General features: G+C 37.5%; 1 protein-coding gene across 2 annotated transcripts in view; it reads right to left on the bottom strand.

The window, feature by feature from the left end:
• Positions 1-11616: 11616 nt before the first annotated feature.
• The window catches only part of LOC137197475 (KH domain-containing RNA-binding protein QKI-like), a 30070-nt gene continuing 27029 nt past the window's right edge, over positions 11617-14657 (bottom strand). The window contains exon 8 of one of the 2 annotated variants that reach the window (XM_067610911.1): positions 11617-13215. In XM_067610911.1, the coding sequence (XP_067467012.1) occupies positions 13202-13215 (14 nt within the window). In that variant the 3' untranslated portion in view covers positions 11617-13201. The remainder of the gene's footprint in view (positions 13216-14657) is intronic. The other variant, XR_010931434.1, reaches the window with a different exon arrangement.

The raw sequence follows: 14657 nt of genomic DNA, 5'->3' as shown, positions 1-14657 counted from the left end.
TTCGAGTCTTTATCAAAGAACCAGATATTTTCTAACAAAGTTGTTCATCTCTTTGTCCTGATGATTCAACCAGGAGAGTTTGATGTTGATCCAAACTGTAGAAGAGAGAAAACTACTTATTATTATGATTATTATTATTAATAAAAAAATAACTCTTGTTCAGAAGTTGAATTAGATGTTGTATCTGTTGCTCTACTGTTAATAAGAAGCATCTTCATTCAGTAACGTTGAGTCTCTCTGTCGAAATATGCAGAGTTAATTGCTCAAAAAAATTAAAATGTGACAAATTTAAATGTCTTTAGATTTTGGCAACTAAAAGTAACAAAGATAAACGACTAATGACCAAAATGAGCTGATACTCCTTTACTTTACTCTCCTTGTCTCTCTTTCTTCAGCCTCTTCCTGTAGAAGTGATAAGAACGGAGGAAATCCACCAACCTGCAGCGAAATGACCTCCTTCCTCTGCGTGTGTGTGTGTGTTCCTGCACTTCTGTCTTTGTGGAGACCAACCAAGGATATGATGGAAAGTAAAGACATTTTGTTGAAAAGTGAAGCCAATTTGAAAAATCAAAGGTGTTTTGTGTAGTTTGGACTGTTTGTGTTTGATAAAACCGTTTTCTTAAAATAAAACTGAATTATAATGAGAAGAGAGAGGGCCATGGAGCTATTCATAAGTGATGCATAATAATAAGAAGAAGAAGAAGAAGAAGAAGAAGAAGAAGAAGAAGAAGAAGAAGAAGAAGAAGAAGAAGGAGGAGAAGGAGGGGTACGAGGGTGGACAATGTGAGCAACACATGGGAACACCTTAGCAACCACCTTAGCAACCAAGGCTATAGAACGAACGTCCGTTTGTGGGCGTGTCCGATGAGCTGATGTCATCACAAGGAGGAAGTAGAGGTAACTTTAAAAAAAAAAAAAGGCAGCTGAATCCTGGGCTTTGTCTTACAGGTAGAATTTCTACATTTGTTCACCTCAAGTGTTGGATCTTTCTCCTTGTTTAACATCCAACATTCAATATCAGGACGGTATAAAACATTTTTTTGTTCTGTCTGAGAAGGAAGTTGACAATCATGAGAGAAATGTGGTGAAATCTTTGTTCGTCAATCCAAATCTAGATCTCACTATGAGGCTCTTTGACTTTAACAGAGTCTGAAATTTAAGACCAAATTCTCACAATGTGACGGCTGCTATGACCCACGACTACAAACCAACCAATCAGAATAATAAACATCATCTTTGAATAAAGTTTAGAGGGAAAAAAAAACACACACATGTTCTTCTGGAGAACATCCACAGCAAACAAACCACAAACGATGATGAGCTGATGATGTCATATTTCCATCGTAGTGAACATTCATCTCCTCAAACTGATATCAGAGCGTGATGTAGTTAAAGTATTGCAGTAAAAGTACATAAGTATTATGAGCTTGATGTAGTTAAAGTATTGCAGTAAAAGTACATAAGTATTATGAGCTTGATGTAGTTAAAGTATTGCAGTAAAAGTAGTGGTTTGGTCCCTCTGACTGATATATTATTATATATGACATCATTAGATTATTAAAATTATCTGAAGATAATGACTACAGTGCACTTAAGAAACAGATGCAGGAAACAGAAACAGTAAAAATATGAAGCATGTAAAGAGAGACGTCGGTGGGCAGATGTCTCACTCTGAAACTTATTCTGTCACATGTTTTTGTTTGTTGGTTCATTAACAGGACTGAAGCAGATTAAAGTGAATCGCAGTGAAACAGAAGAGAAAGAGACGGAGGGAGGACAGTTCCTGTCCGGGCCGAGCCAGCGAGGGACTTTTCCACTGGGAAGAGGGGGGGGGGGGGCGGTTGGGTCGGTTGGTCGGTGGGTGGGTGGGGGTCATTTCCGAGGATTGTTTAAGAGCTGTAAGAAGGTGGAGGAGGAGGAGGAGGATGGGGGAGGTTGAAATGTGTGACAGAGAAAGAGAAAGTGTAGCGAGGAACTGAAGAGACATGAACAGGTTGTGATTTTTAAGAATGGTATTTTCCCTTCCACAGAGAAAGAGGATGATATTTCCTGGAATGATACATGGAAAAACTTGAGGCAGCCTTTCCATTGTACAAACTGAGGCCATTTAAAATACTAAAGAGATTATATTATACCCCGTCACAGCTATACATATATATATATATAATATATTTAACAGGCATAAGGGATTCAAGTCAAGTTGATTTTATTATCAGTAGCAGGAGGACATTAAACTCTGGTGTCAGAGTGCTGTTTGAACTCCTGTTGGACCAGAACACAAACACAAACAGCTGGCAGATCAACAGAAATAAAATGTTTTTGTTTCTTGTTATTTGTACAAATACAGTAAATAAATGCACTAAACTACTGTAGTTTATTTTATTTTATTATTTTATTCACTGTGTGAATATTAAAATGTAAAAGGCAGATGGTGGTTTAGAAGCAGTGATGCTGAATCTCTGCTGTGTGTTCAGGATGTGACCAGCAGATGGCAGCATGTTCACACACATTCAGAACACACAACACGCCTGTAACACGCCTGAAACACGCCTGTCAGCCGGTCGGATAACTGACACCCACATGTAGGACAGTGGTAGGCAAACAGCGGCCTGTGGGCCAAATCCGGCCCACTAGAAGAACTATTTGACACCTTGATGAAAGCAGAAGTTTTGACTTTTGTTATCAAAAGTTTTTACATAATTTTTCACAAATCTACTGTAATCACTGTTAAAGGTCGTCATCAGTCATCAGAACTCGGAGCTTTTTCAGTCTGATTTATCACCCAAAAGGTACAAAAAGAAGCAAATGAACAACAAAAACAAACACTTATACTCATTCTGACTGTTTGGTTTTAAAAATTAAAGAGTTCATTTTAAATGAGACAAAGGTTATGACAATGTCACAACACTGCTGTTATTAGACTGTCAAATAAAATAAACTGAGTGTGCAAAAAGATGTATTTGCTGGATTTTTCATTGCAGAGGAAACAGGCCTATGTGTTTTGTTTATTTCTTTTCATTCATTTAATAATAAAAATGATTTATAACAGTGTTCATGTCATGTTTCACATTAGCAAGTGAAAGTTAACAGCTTATTTAGTCTATAAATGGGTGAGTATATATGCTGTTGGCTCCTCCTGCTGCAGTTTTAGATGCAACAAGCTGAACTTCACTGGGTTTTATTTGTTCTCTACAGGAGGTTTGTGAGAATTGATGTAAACGTTTTGATGTAAATAACAAAAGCTTTCATCAGGCAGTTTTTCTACCACTGTCCTACACTGTAAAAAAAAGTCATTTCACAGAAATTTACTGTATTATTTTACAGGGTTTTTTTTTGTTTTTTTCTACTTTAAGTGTAAATGCCATAAAAACACAGTAAATTATTTTTATTAAAAATATTCACCATAAAATAAAGGCTGTAATTTGTAAATTAATATAATGGAATATTATAGTTTTTTTAAAGGGTTTTTCAATTACTTAAAGGTCTTGAATGTTACGTTACATTGAATTCTATGTAAAAATACAAATAATACACATCCTATTACTGAATGTAAAATTAAGGCAACTTTCTGTTTTTTTACTTTAAAGTAAAGTTAAAGTAAAAAAACTTACCGTCAAATAACGGTAAAAAAAGTAAAAGTTATTCTACGAAGAATTTTTTTTTAAAATACAGATATTTACTGTAGACATTATCTGCATTTTTACAGTCCAACTGTTGTAAAATAAAAACCAAAAAATATATAAAATATTGCTAGAATGCTAAATAAATATAGTATTAGTATACAGTATAAATACAGTAAAAATAGTATATAGTATAAATGTGCACAAAAAAAAGAAAAACATTGCAGAAATACCTTAAAATTCCCTAATTTAAATAATGGCTTGTTTTATACAGTATCCTTTTGTAAATTCATAGAATTATCCAGTTTATCCTTAAGACTGCCCCATCAAAGCACAAATTTCTGGATGTAAAACACAAAAAAATTATGTAAAATTACATTCAAATTATCCTCCTTTAACACCCATTAATGGTATCTTGAGAGCTTTAGGCTTTAATTGTATGTGATTAACTCATCTATTTACAGTAAATTCCTGGTAGAAATATTGGTTTGATACTGTACAAAAAATAGGATCATGCGAAAATGGCTTACAAAAACATAATTGTAATAATCATTACCTTATATAAACATTATCTGAAAGTAATTACAAGCAACTATCCAATAGATCTACAGACTTTTGCAAGTAATGTATGAGATTTACTGTATATAAACAGTATTTGACAGTAATTACAAGCAACTATCCAATATATCCACCTGACACTCTTCTTCAGAGGGATATTTTTTGTAGCTCCCTCAATTTGTTTTGTGCATTGCATTGTGGGAGAATATTATCCATCAATAGCACACACAAAAATAAATCAGAAGTCAATTTTGTCAACTGTGGTGAATGATGAATGAGCAGAATACACTGAATGAAACTTAATGACTCTTTTGTCCACTCTACTGCTGTGTTTTTTTAGATATATATTGTATAGTCTGAATATACGTCCATATTTCTATCTCCAGTGGATCAGAAATGTGTTTTACTACTTTAGGGGAGATGTCAATCAAAGACAGTCTATACAGGCCCACACATTGCTAAGTAGAGGGGCCTCTAGGGGCCTTTAAACTGGGAGAAGCAGAAGAATTTAAAAATATATTGTTATGACCCGGCCTAAGAGAAACCCTGGCGCAACATGAAAATGATACTCCCTCTCCCCAGCTGCCAAAAAAAAAAGCAGCAACAAGGGATTTTGCAGCCTCTAAATGTTTATTTCATGGTTGTGGTTTTAGGGTGAGTTAACAGCAAAACAACAAACAAAAGGGAACTAAAGCTAATCAACCTAAAATTACCTATTTAAACATAAAGAAACAAAAATACAAATCACTGACATAACTCCTGACTTAACAGAAACAGGAGGAAAGATATTTTAAAAAATGCCATCCACCCCTACAGAGACTGGGCTGTTAAATATATTTACAAAGTTATTTACAATACTGTACACAGTGGGTCAGAGAAGCAGAACAACAACAGCAACAACAATTAAAGCTGCAAGCAGCGTTGAACGGGCCCTCGCGCCTCCATGTACGTCGGGCCACGACGCAATCGAAGGTCTTCTGTCACGGGCATGTAGATGTCTTCAGACCCGGGCTGTTTTCAGACAGTGCAAGAAGGAGATAAACATCACTTCCTTTGTCCACTGTTTTGCCTGCTGCTGGGGCTGCTTTGCTGAAATTTCGTAGGGGGCGCTATTCAGCCAGTTTGCATCACTGATGGAATATTGTCATGTAGACGTGTTCAGGCCGGGACTCTTATCAAACATGTAAAGTTTGGTGCAGACTGGAGCATGTACAATAAAGTTATAGCAACTTCCTCTGTCATGGTGAAACATCAAATCTCAATGGTGCGAGGATGAGAATTTTCTGCAGGGTGAGACATGTCTGTCTTGCTCACACCTGTGGCATCAAAGTTATGCAAGTTTTGGGCCCATTCACTTGAATTTCAGTTAGTAAACAAAACTCTTGATGAGTTTGTGTGTAAAACAAATTAATTTCCTAATTTTCATCAAGTTAATGTAAATACTCTCTGAGTAATTAAGTAACAAGGTTTGTGGAAAAAATATTTAAAATTTAAACTCGCCGTAGTCCTCGCTGTTAGCAGTCAGTTAGTTGAACACAGTGGTCCGAACTGACGTTTCTACTGTGCTTATTTTATTGCTCTACTAGTGTCTTTGACAAACCAAATCTACTCAACAGTGACATGTTCCATCTTTGGTAAAAGCATGTCTCAGGTTAAAAAAATGAATATATTCTTGCACTACCTTCTAACCTTTGTATCCAGGCAGGCACGTGACTTGTTTGCAACAAGGTGGTTGACTAAAAACATATATACAACTAACTGTATCATTGTTTTATGTCCCAGAGAACCACATGCTGGAGGACGTAAATAAGTGTCATCGCTCTGCAGGAGAAAGATGTTGACGGTTTGGATTGCACTGCTGGGGCTATTCAAGGCTGTGCTGCCAGAGTTTTCCACCCGGTCACTTCTGAAATGGATGATTATGAACCCGGAGTCTACACAGAGAAGCTACTGGAGGCCACCAAGCTCCTCACTAACACAGGTACCACACAAACATTATGTAATGAAACCAAGAACAGTAATGTGTTTGTTTCTGCCAATAGACTGTGCACTTACATGCAAGTGATTTGACCAGTTGTTGAGTATTCAGATGTTGTTGTTAATTGAAACTCACTGTAGTCCTCACTGTTAGTAGTCAATTACACAACAGTGTGTCGAATAGTATGTCGTACATTTTGCTGTTTACGGTAAAAATCTGTAAGTATGCCACTTCAAGAAAAAAAAGTTCAAATCAACAGTAATACACAAGTTACTGTCAATTTACACTGCTTGTAACAGTATTTTGCTGTAAAAGTAGAAAATAACAGTTTTATGCTCTATTTATAAAGGCACCTACAAACTGAATTTCAGCATGACACTGATTTCCGTTCCTGCAGTATAACGGTAAGTATAATGGCATATCCTGGGGTCGTACGGTGTATGGGACACAGGAAATTGCTCTTAAAAACAGTATCTTGTTCATTTTATAGTTCTTTACATAGGTCTAGAGTGGCAAATTCTGGGGTTGTGCGGTGTATGGAACACAGAATCTTGCCTTTTTAACAACTAGTTTTCTACAAAATCTTAATCTACAAATTAGGCTCTCTCAGATAGCATGCATTTCCTGGGGTCGTACGGCGTACGGGGCACAGGAACTTGCCTTAAAAACCACTACTTTTGCTCAGTTTTAGCTTAAAAACAGCGATTCCCGGGGTCGTGCGGTGTATGGAACACAGGCGACATGGGCTCCACAACCCGGTTTTAAAAGTCATGAGACCTAGGATCTTCAGACCTGACTGGCCAGGCTAGGGCAACCTAGCGGTGTTAACAAATAGCCTGCGGCGGTCAGGTGGTAAGTATGCGGCCCCCCTGTGTCCCGACTATAGGGCAGCACGCAGGGTGTGGTGGTCCAGGGTGGCAGGACCCTGAACGTGGGCCAGTCTTCTATGAGGGTTAGCCTCACTCATGCAACAACCCACAATGCACCACACACGACGAATCTGACCTTGGCCCCCAAACAATCAGTCTCCTTCAAATTTTCTCACAACCCCCCAAAATCTGCAGCTAGGCCGCGGATGCAGCGGGACCTAGGACAACCCTACTGACCATAGAAGCTGAAGAGACTCTGGAGGACGAGTCAACCACAGCCTGGAAGGATCCAATCTCTTAGACTTCCAAAATACCTAAGAAACCTTTAACTTACCTTTAGACCTACCTACTCTCGCTCTAAGGCCTCAGCCCAAAATTTCCCTATACAATTAGCCTCAGAATTGCTTGATTAGCTATCTAACCAACCCCAACTTAACATTTACCTCCCTCCTACCTTAATACTTAACCCTAATATTTACCTTAATAATTTAAGTTAGTCTGGGACCTACCTTGGCCTACAGTAATACCTACCTTACTTACCCTATTCTAAGACTTACTGCTGTGCAAACACTTACCTCCAATACTTTAATACCTACCCTATTTACCGTTATCCTAATGCTTACCTCAATACTTACTGCAATAGAAATACCTACCTAAAAGATACCTACTTACCTTAAATACTTACTGTAGGAACAATTAGCATCTCAACAACTAATACCTATCTTCATAATACCTAACTTAAATACCGACCGATCTTAGCAACTCCTTATACTTACCTGAACCTACTTACCGGAAGAACTACAGTTACAACTCCAATCAATTGGCTAAGGGACACACTGTGGGGCTCGATCAACCTATTGTTTCTGCCAATAGACTGTAGGCTTATATGCAAGAGATTTGACTTTAGTCCTCACTGTTAGTAGTCAGTTACACAATTGTGTGTTGAGTTGTACATTTTGCTCTTTATGGTAGAAATCTGTGAGTATGCCACTTGTGAAAAGTGCAAATTAACAGTAATCCACAAGTAACTGTTAATTTACATTGCTTTTAGCATAATTTTCACAAGTGGCATATTTACAGATTTTTACTGTAAACTGCAAAATGGATGACATACTACTCAACACACTATTGTGTAACTGACTACTAACAGTGAGGACTACAGTGAGTTTCAATTAACAACAGCTAGTCAATACCCTTGAAAGTCAAATCACTTGTGTCGCATGTAAGTCCACAGACTGCCGAAACAACAACAACAACAACAACAACAACAACAACAACAACAACGCAGGGTCCCCAGCGGTGGCCCCTTCGAGCCTTTCGCTATAAAATATTGCTTGAATGTTAAAGAAATGTATAAATCTGCACAAACAAATTAAAATTATTGAAGAAATACTTAAAAATTACCTAATTTAATTCTGCAGCTGCTGTGAGGGTCGGAGGCAAAGTTGCCGTTGTGTGTACATTGAAAAAAATACAGCAACAACATTGACACCTGTTGGTGTGCAGGTACTTTTAAGAGCATGATACATATTTTCTGCTTGTGTATTCTCAGGACAAGGCTTGCTGAGGCTCATTGCACAGGATCACAGCCATCGTTGGAATTCTGAAAGGAAGTGGGTGGCTTTCAATCTGTCCTATGAACTTGAGGCTTTTCTTAGCACGCAGATTCACCTATTTCCATGGCCAAGGACAGTTCAATAAATATTTGTCAGAGGTTGGGGACTCAAGTCGCATGACTTGACGCGAGTCGCAATTTTGAGGACTCGCGACTTGGTTGACTAACACTTATAAGACTCGACTTTGACTTGAGGCAGATGACTCGAAAAGACTTGACAGTTACTAAAGGTACTTTTGCATAGACTTTCTGGTTTTTGTACATTCAGAACTCCATATATTAATGTGAAATGTCTGTAGATATATTGGGGAGTTGCTTGCAATTACTGTCACATAATGTTTATATAAAGTAAACCCTATACATTAATGGGAAAAGCCTGTAAATATATTGGAGAGCTGCTTGTAATTACTGTTAAATAATGTTTATATAAAGTTAACCTCATACATTAATGGGGAAATGTATGTAGATATATTTGATAATTGCTTTTAAATACTATCAAATAATGTTAGTAAAGTAATGATTATTCAAATTATGTTTTTGTAACTATTATCACATGATCTTATTTTTTGTACAGTATAAAACCAACATTTACCAGGGATCTACTGTAAATAGATTGGATAATCACATAAAATAAAAGCTTAAAGCTCTCAAGATACCATTAATGGGTGTTAAAGGAGGGTAATTTGAATGTAATTTTACATATTTGTTCTGTGTTTTACATCCAGAAATCTGTACTTTGATGGGGAGTTCTTGTGGATGGATTGGATAATCCTATGAATTTACCAAAGATTACTGTATGAAAACAAGAGTCTTCATTTAAATTAGGTAATTTTAAGGTAGTTCTGCAATCTTTTTCATTTTTTGTGCAGATTTATACATTTGTTTAACATTCTATCAATGTTTTATAATGACATTTTCTTTTTATTTTATAATGGTTGGACTGTAAGAATGTAGACAATGTCCAAAGTAAATATCCGTATTTTTAAAATAAATGTCTGTAGAATAACTAAAGGTTTTGGTTGTGTTTGGCAACTTTTGCTGCCAGACTTTTTACCTTTTTTTTTTTTTTACAGTGTACATGTCAGGCTGACAGGCGTGATACAGGCGTGTGTGTGTGTTGTGTGTTCTGAATAAGTGTGAACATGCTGCTACCTGCTGGTCACATCCTGAACACACAGCAGAGATTCAGCATCACTGGATTCACTGCTTCACATGATGCTGATGCTTCAGAACCTTCTCTGTGTTTCTCTGTATGCTTTTGTGCATCAGACGTGCGTTTGTCCTCGGCGGCGGCGGCGGCGGACCGGATGGTGACAGAGGAGGTGAGGATGGACTCAGTGACTGTAGAAGTGCACCATCAGTGACTTTGGCTGCTGATGTTCTGCTGATTATATATTGATTTCCAAAATGTGCCACCTGTCGTCTCACATCTCAGACATTTTGGGGAGATTAGTATTTATGAATGAATGCTTGTATGCGGGAAATGATACAAATATATCATTAAATTCCTTGTCAAGGTCTCAAACTCTTAACAAAGGCTCATTAGAGGAAACACAGCTTTTGATTTGATATATTATAAAATGTCTTAATCTCCCAGTGATGTATCAGACTCAGAGCTGCAGACGGTGTGACATCACTCGGCGGGGACATGATGTAATACCGTGACATCACTGATGAGCGGCTGGTTTCCTCTGATCTGAACCTTCAGACGGGTTGCGGCTGTCAGACGTGACAGTTTGATCATGTGAGAAACAAACAGGAAGACGTTTGTGTTGATAAAGAAAAACTGAATCATGTCTGGAAACTTTTTAAAGTTTGGTTCAATATGAACGATGACGTCAGAGTTTTATGTTTTTTATTACATTTAGATTGATGTGTGTCTGTGGCTCCGAGGATCAAACTGTCACTTACTGATTTAAATCATTATTATTTTATTTTCTATTTATTTTTTATTGTTTATTTAACATGGGCTCAGCATTTACTTCATTCACACATTAAAAACACACACAACTGATTTTTTTAAATAGAAAAACAGGTTTATGCTCTTCAAACACATCTAGAAAAATAAAAAATAAAATAAAAATCATATTGAAACATTTCAAACACACGTAGCACTAAACCAAACTCATTCTCCTAAAAATGACATTTTATCTGAATAAATGGTTTAGTCAAATACATTTAGGAGGAAAGTATTTTATTCAGTATTGTTCTCCAGTTCAGGAAGTGTTGGGTTCTTGTAAATCACAGAGGTCAGAGGTCAGAATGTGATCCAGGAGGCATTAGATTTTCCTCTTAAATGTATTTGCTGTTGCAGATCAGCAGCATATGAAGGTCGTTTCTAGCAGACAGAGTCGTGATAAACTGTGATAATCAAATTATACTGTTGTATTGTTCTTGTAGCTCAGATGAGACATGAAACAAAGTGGCGTAACATAACGTTCTGTAACAACTGGACCATTTCTCCGCTGTCAGCAGTGACTTCCTGGAGTCTCTGCGGGTTGCCTGGCAACCTCAAAGTGATGACAAATGCAAGAAAATTGTATTTATATATTTATAAAAGTCAATTCAAATACATGAACAGTCAACGTCATAGAAAAATATAGATTTCATTTCTTCATCAGCACTCACATCATAAAAAATGACTGGCAATGTCATTCCCTATTGATTACAATTGTTTACATTATAGGCTACCTCAGATGTGGCAGGGATTTAATGAACTAATTAAGAAGCTTTTCATACAGTATAAAGCAGCTGTGACAACAGATGCTGTAAGAATCACCCACATTCATTTATAGTCTAATGCTGACTTCCCTGCTCTAATCACATTAAACCTTACTTTTGGCTGGACAGTGTTTTAGTGATATTTCAAGCATTAATCTATTATTGCAGCATATTCGCAGCAAGTATTTAGTTTGATCCTGTTGATAAAAACACCAAAGCAGCAGCAGATTGATGATGCATCAGAAACAGACCTGGTTCTGAGACGTCTCCAAATTTCACCCAAAATACAACAACTGTCTTTGTGCTGCATCATTTGAACAAACTTCCCTGCGTCGACGCTGAGAGCTCAACGCACGCAAGTTAAGAAAACACATGCAAACAGATATGTGTTGTCTTCATTTGCAGCGCATTTTCTAAATACTGCGTGTGTTGTCAAATTGATGAATATGTTTTATTAATTTGATCATGTTTCATCTATTTGAATGTTTACTTCAGTTGCAGTGTGTTGAGCTCTCAGGGCCACCGTACCTCCCGCCTGTGCAGCGTCACTAAAACACCACACAGACGCGCAAAGTGAGTTTCAAGGTCAGGAAAACACCAAACAGTTGGAGCACTGCTTGAGCTGGTCGTTGCGCCTCTATGCAAACACAGCCCATTGTCACTACCTGATTTGCGTTGCGCATGGGTGAGCAGGGCAGCCATCTTGGACAGCTACGTACAGCAACACCACTTGAACAAACCACATTAGAGTGGTGTGGTGTTGCCTTACGTAGCTGTCCAAGATGTCGGACCTCCTTACACATGTGCTACGCAGATCGGGCGGTCACACCCATAATGTTTTTCACCATTCATTCAGTGTGCTAGCATGCTAACATTTGCTACGTAGCGCTTAATACAAAGTACAGCTGCAGCTGATGGTAATGTTATTAGTTTTGCGGGTAGACACTAAAAAAAAAAATCACTGGTTCAAATTTGACCCAGTTTGGATCACTATGGCAACAACACAACATCGGGTTAACTTTAGAAATCTGTTATTTTGACCCAGTGTTCACACATAACAAGCTTTAGCTAAAACTGTCTCAAATGTTTTGTTTCTTGTACAAAACGATGTGACATTCAAAAGATACACAAATTATTAACAATCAGTAACAAACCATGATATGTAACTTTAAAAAGAGTAGATTGTAACAAGCTTTAGTTTGGGTAAATAACCCAACAGTCAATTAAAAAATACCACTAAAACTGGCTCTAATAACATTATCACAGCTGCTATATTGATCCAAACTGGGTAAAAATTGAACCTGTATTGGACAAAATTAAATGTTGACCAGATGATGACGATAGATGAAAAGTCAGAGGATCAGAGTTATTATAATTCATCCTGAGCGGAGCGTGAACATGTGAACCAAAATTCACAACAATCCATCCGACAGTTGTTGGGATAATTTCAGTCAGCTGTTACCAGTCTGGACCCAGTCTAACCAGTCTGTTACCAGTCTAACCAGTCTGGACCCAACTTCACAGCAATCCATCCAACAGTTGTTGAGATATTTCAGTCTGGACCAAAATGATGGACAGACAGACGTTTGCCCTCCTGGGTCGAGCTCTGTGATTGGTGGACGGTTCAGACCTCCATTATTGCTTCAGAGTGATTCAGTGCAGGTCTGTAATGTGTGTCTGTGTGTGTGTGTGTGTGTGTGTGTGTGTCTGTGTGTCTGTGTGTGTGTCTGTGTGTGTGTCTGTGTGTGTGTGTACATTTTATTGCAGAAACCACAGCAGAAGCAGAGCGACCAGCAGGCAGCAGGGTCATCACAGGGACAGGAGGTCACAGGTCAGAGGGTTAGTGGGCGGCGGCTGGATGGAGGTTAGGAAACACAACAGGAAGAAGAAGAAACACAAAAGAAGATAAAGGAAGTTAGTTTCAGCAAGATGATATCGTGAAGTTCGATTATTGAAACAATGATGGATGAGAAAGTAAGAAATGAAACGTGCGGAGACATGTTGAGTTAGCAGCATCCTAACAAGAGATCTCGGCAGGGGGAAGAAAAAAGTTTAAATAAACACTGAAGCAACAGTCAGCAAATAGAATGAATCTTCTTGTTCTCACAGTAAAATAAGATAAAGTCAAACAGTCAGACATGAAGGGAAATATATTAGTTTACTGTCTGAGTTACATCTTGTTAGCAGTGGTGGAAGAAGTATTCCGATCCTTTACTGCAGTAAAAGTACCAATACAGCAATGTAAAAGTACTCCAGCAATGTAAAAATCCTACTCAAAGGTGCAGTGTATAGCATCGTAGCTAGCAGTCTGAGCTAACTTATCCTCCATTTTAGAAGCAGTAGCAGGTGATGAAGGTGAATATTAAAGTCTGAAGCAGGAATGAATTTAGTGAGAACTGCAGTCGAACAGGAAGACGACAGTAAACATTTTTGTTTATTTGACTCAATAATAGTTTTTATTGCCTTTTCAAAAGAATTGTTTCTATTTACAACATGGAAATCTTTTCTGAAATGATAGAAAGCAACACTATTTTTTTACTAACAGAAGGTTTGAGCAGGTAGCATGCTAACAGCCCTTAGCTTAATCATTCACATGATGTCATAGAAACTTGCATATAAACAGGGAATTCCCTTCTTTTGTATAAAGCCCTAAAATAGATTCAAAAATAGAGGAACATTTCTACAGTGGCACTATAAAGCTGCTAAACAGACCTCTACTGTATTCTTCACTCTTTGCAAAATACAAGTAAAATCTTACATTTCATATACATTCCTGTTTTATATATATTTTTATATATATATTTCAACAAGCCACAAGTAAATACTATTTTCTTTGCAATAACAAAAAAATAATAGAAATAAAAAGAAGCTTACAGTAAAACATAAAAAAGTCTCAAGTGGAATACTTTTTGTAAAATGCATTCATACTCTTCATCTTCTCGTCCAGGAAGTGACCTGAAGCTGCTCAGGTTCAGACACATTTATTCTCTTTAAATAATCGTCTTGAGGTTTGTCGGAGGTTTTAACTGTCTGCTGTGCTGGCGGCAGCGGAGGAGGACATAAAAATCATCTGTTTCATGAAAAGAAGATAAATCCAACAGACGTAACAAACTGAGACACTGAGCCTCCAGAAGATTCGTCTCCAAATGTTCTGGGTTTTGTTTCTAAAACAGGTGTGAAGTGAGAGGAGATGTTTCAGGTGTCTCTGGTTCCTGCAGTAACTGTTCCTGCTTTATGTTCCTTATTGATAATATTAACAGTTTATGATGGACATGAAACTCGATTGATTGAATCAT

Source organism: Thunnus thynnus, chromosome 14, assembly GCF_963924715.1.
Source record: "Thunnus thynnus chromosome 14, fThuThy2.1, whole genome shotgun sequence".
In the NCBI taxonomy this organism is placed as follows: domain Eukaryota; kingdom Metazoa; phylum Chordata; class Actinopteri; order Scombriformes; family Scombridae; genus Thunnus; species Thunnus thynnus.
The sequence above is the reverse complement of the archived record's forward strand: the minus strand, read 5'-3'. Positions and strand labels throughout refer to the sequence as shown.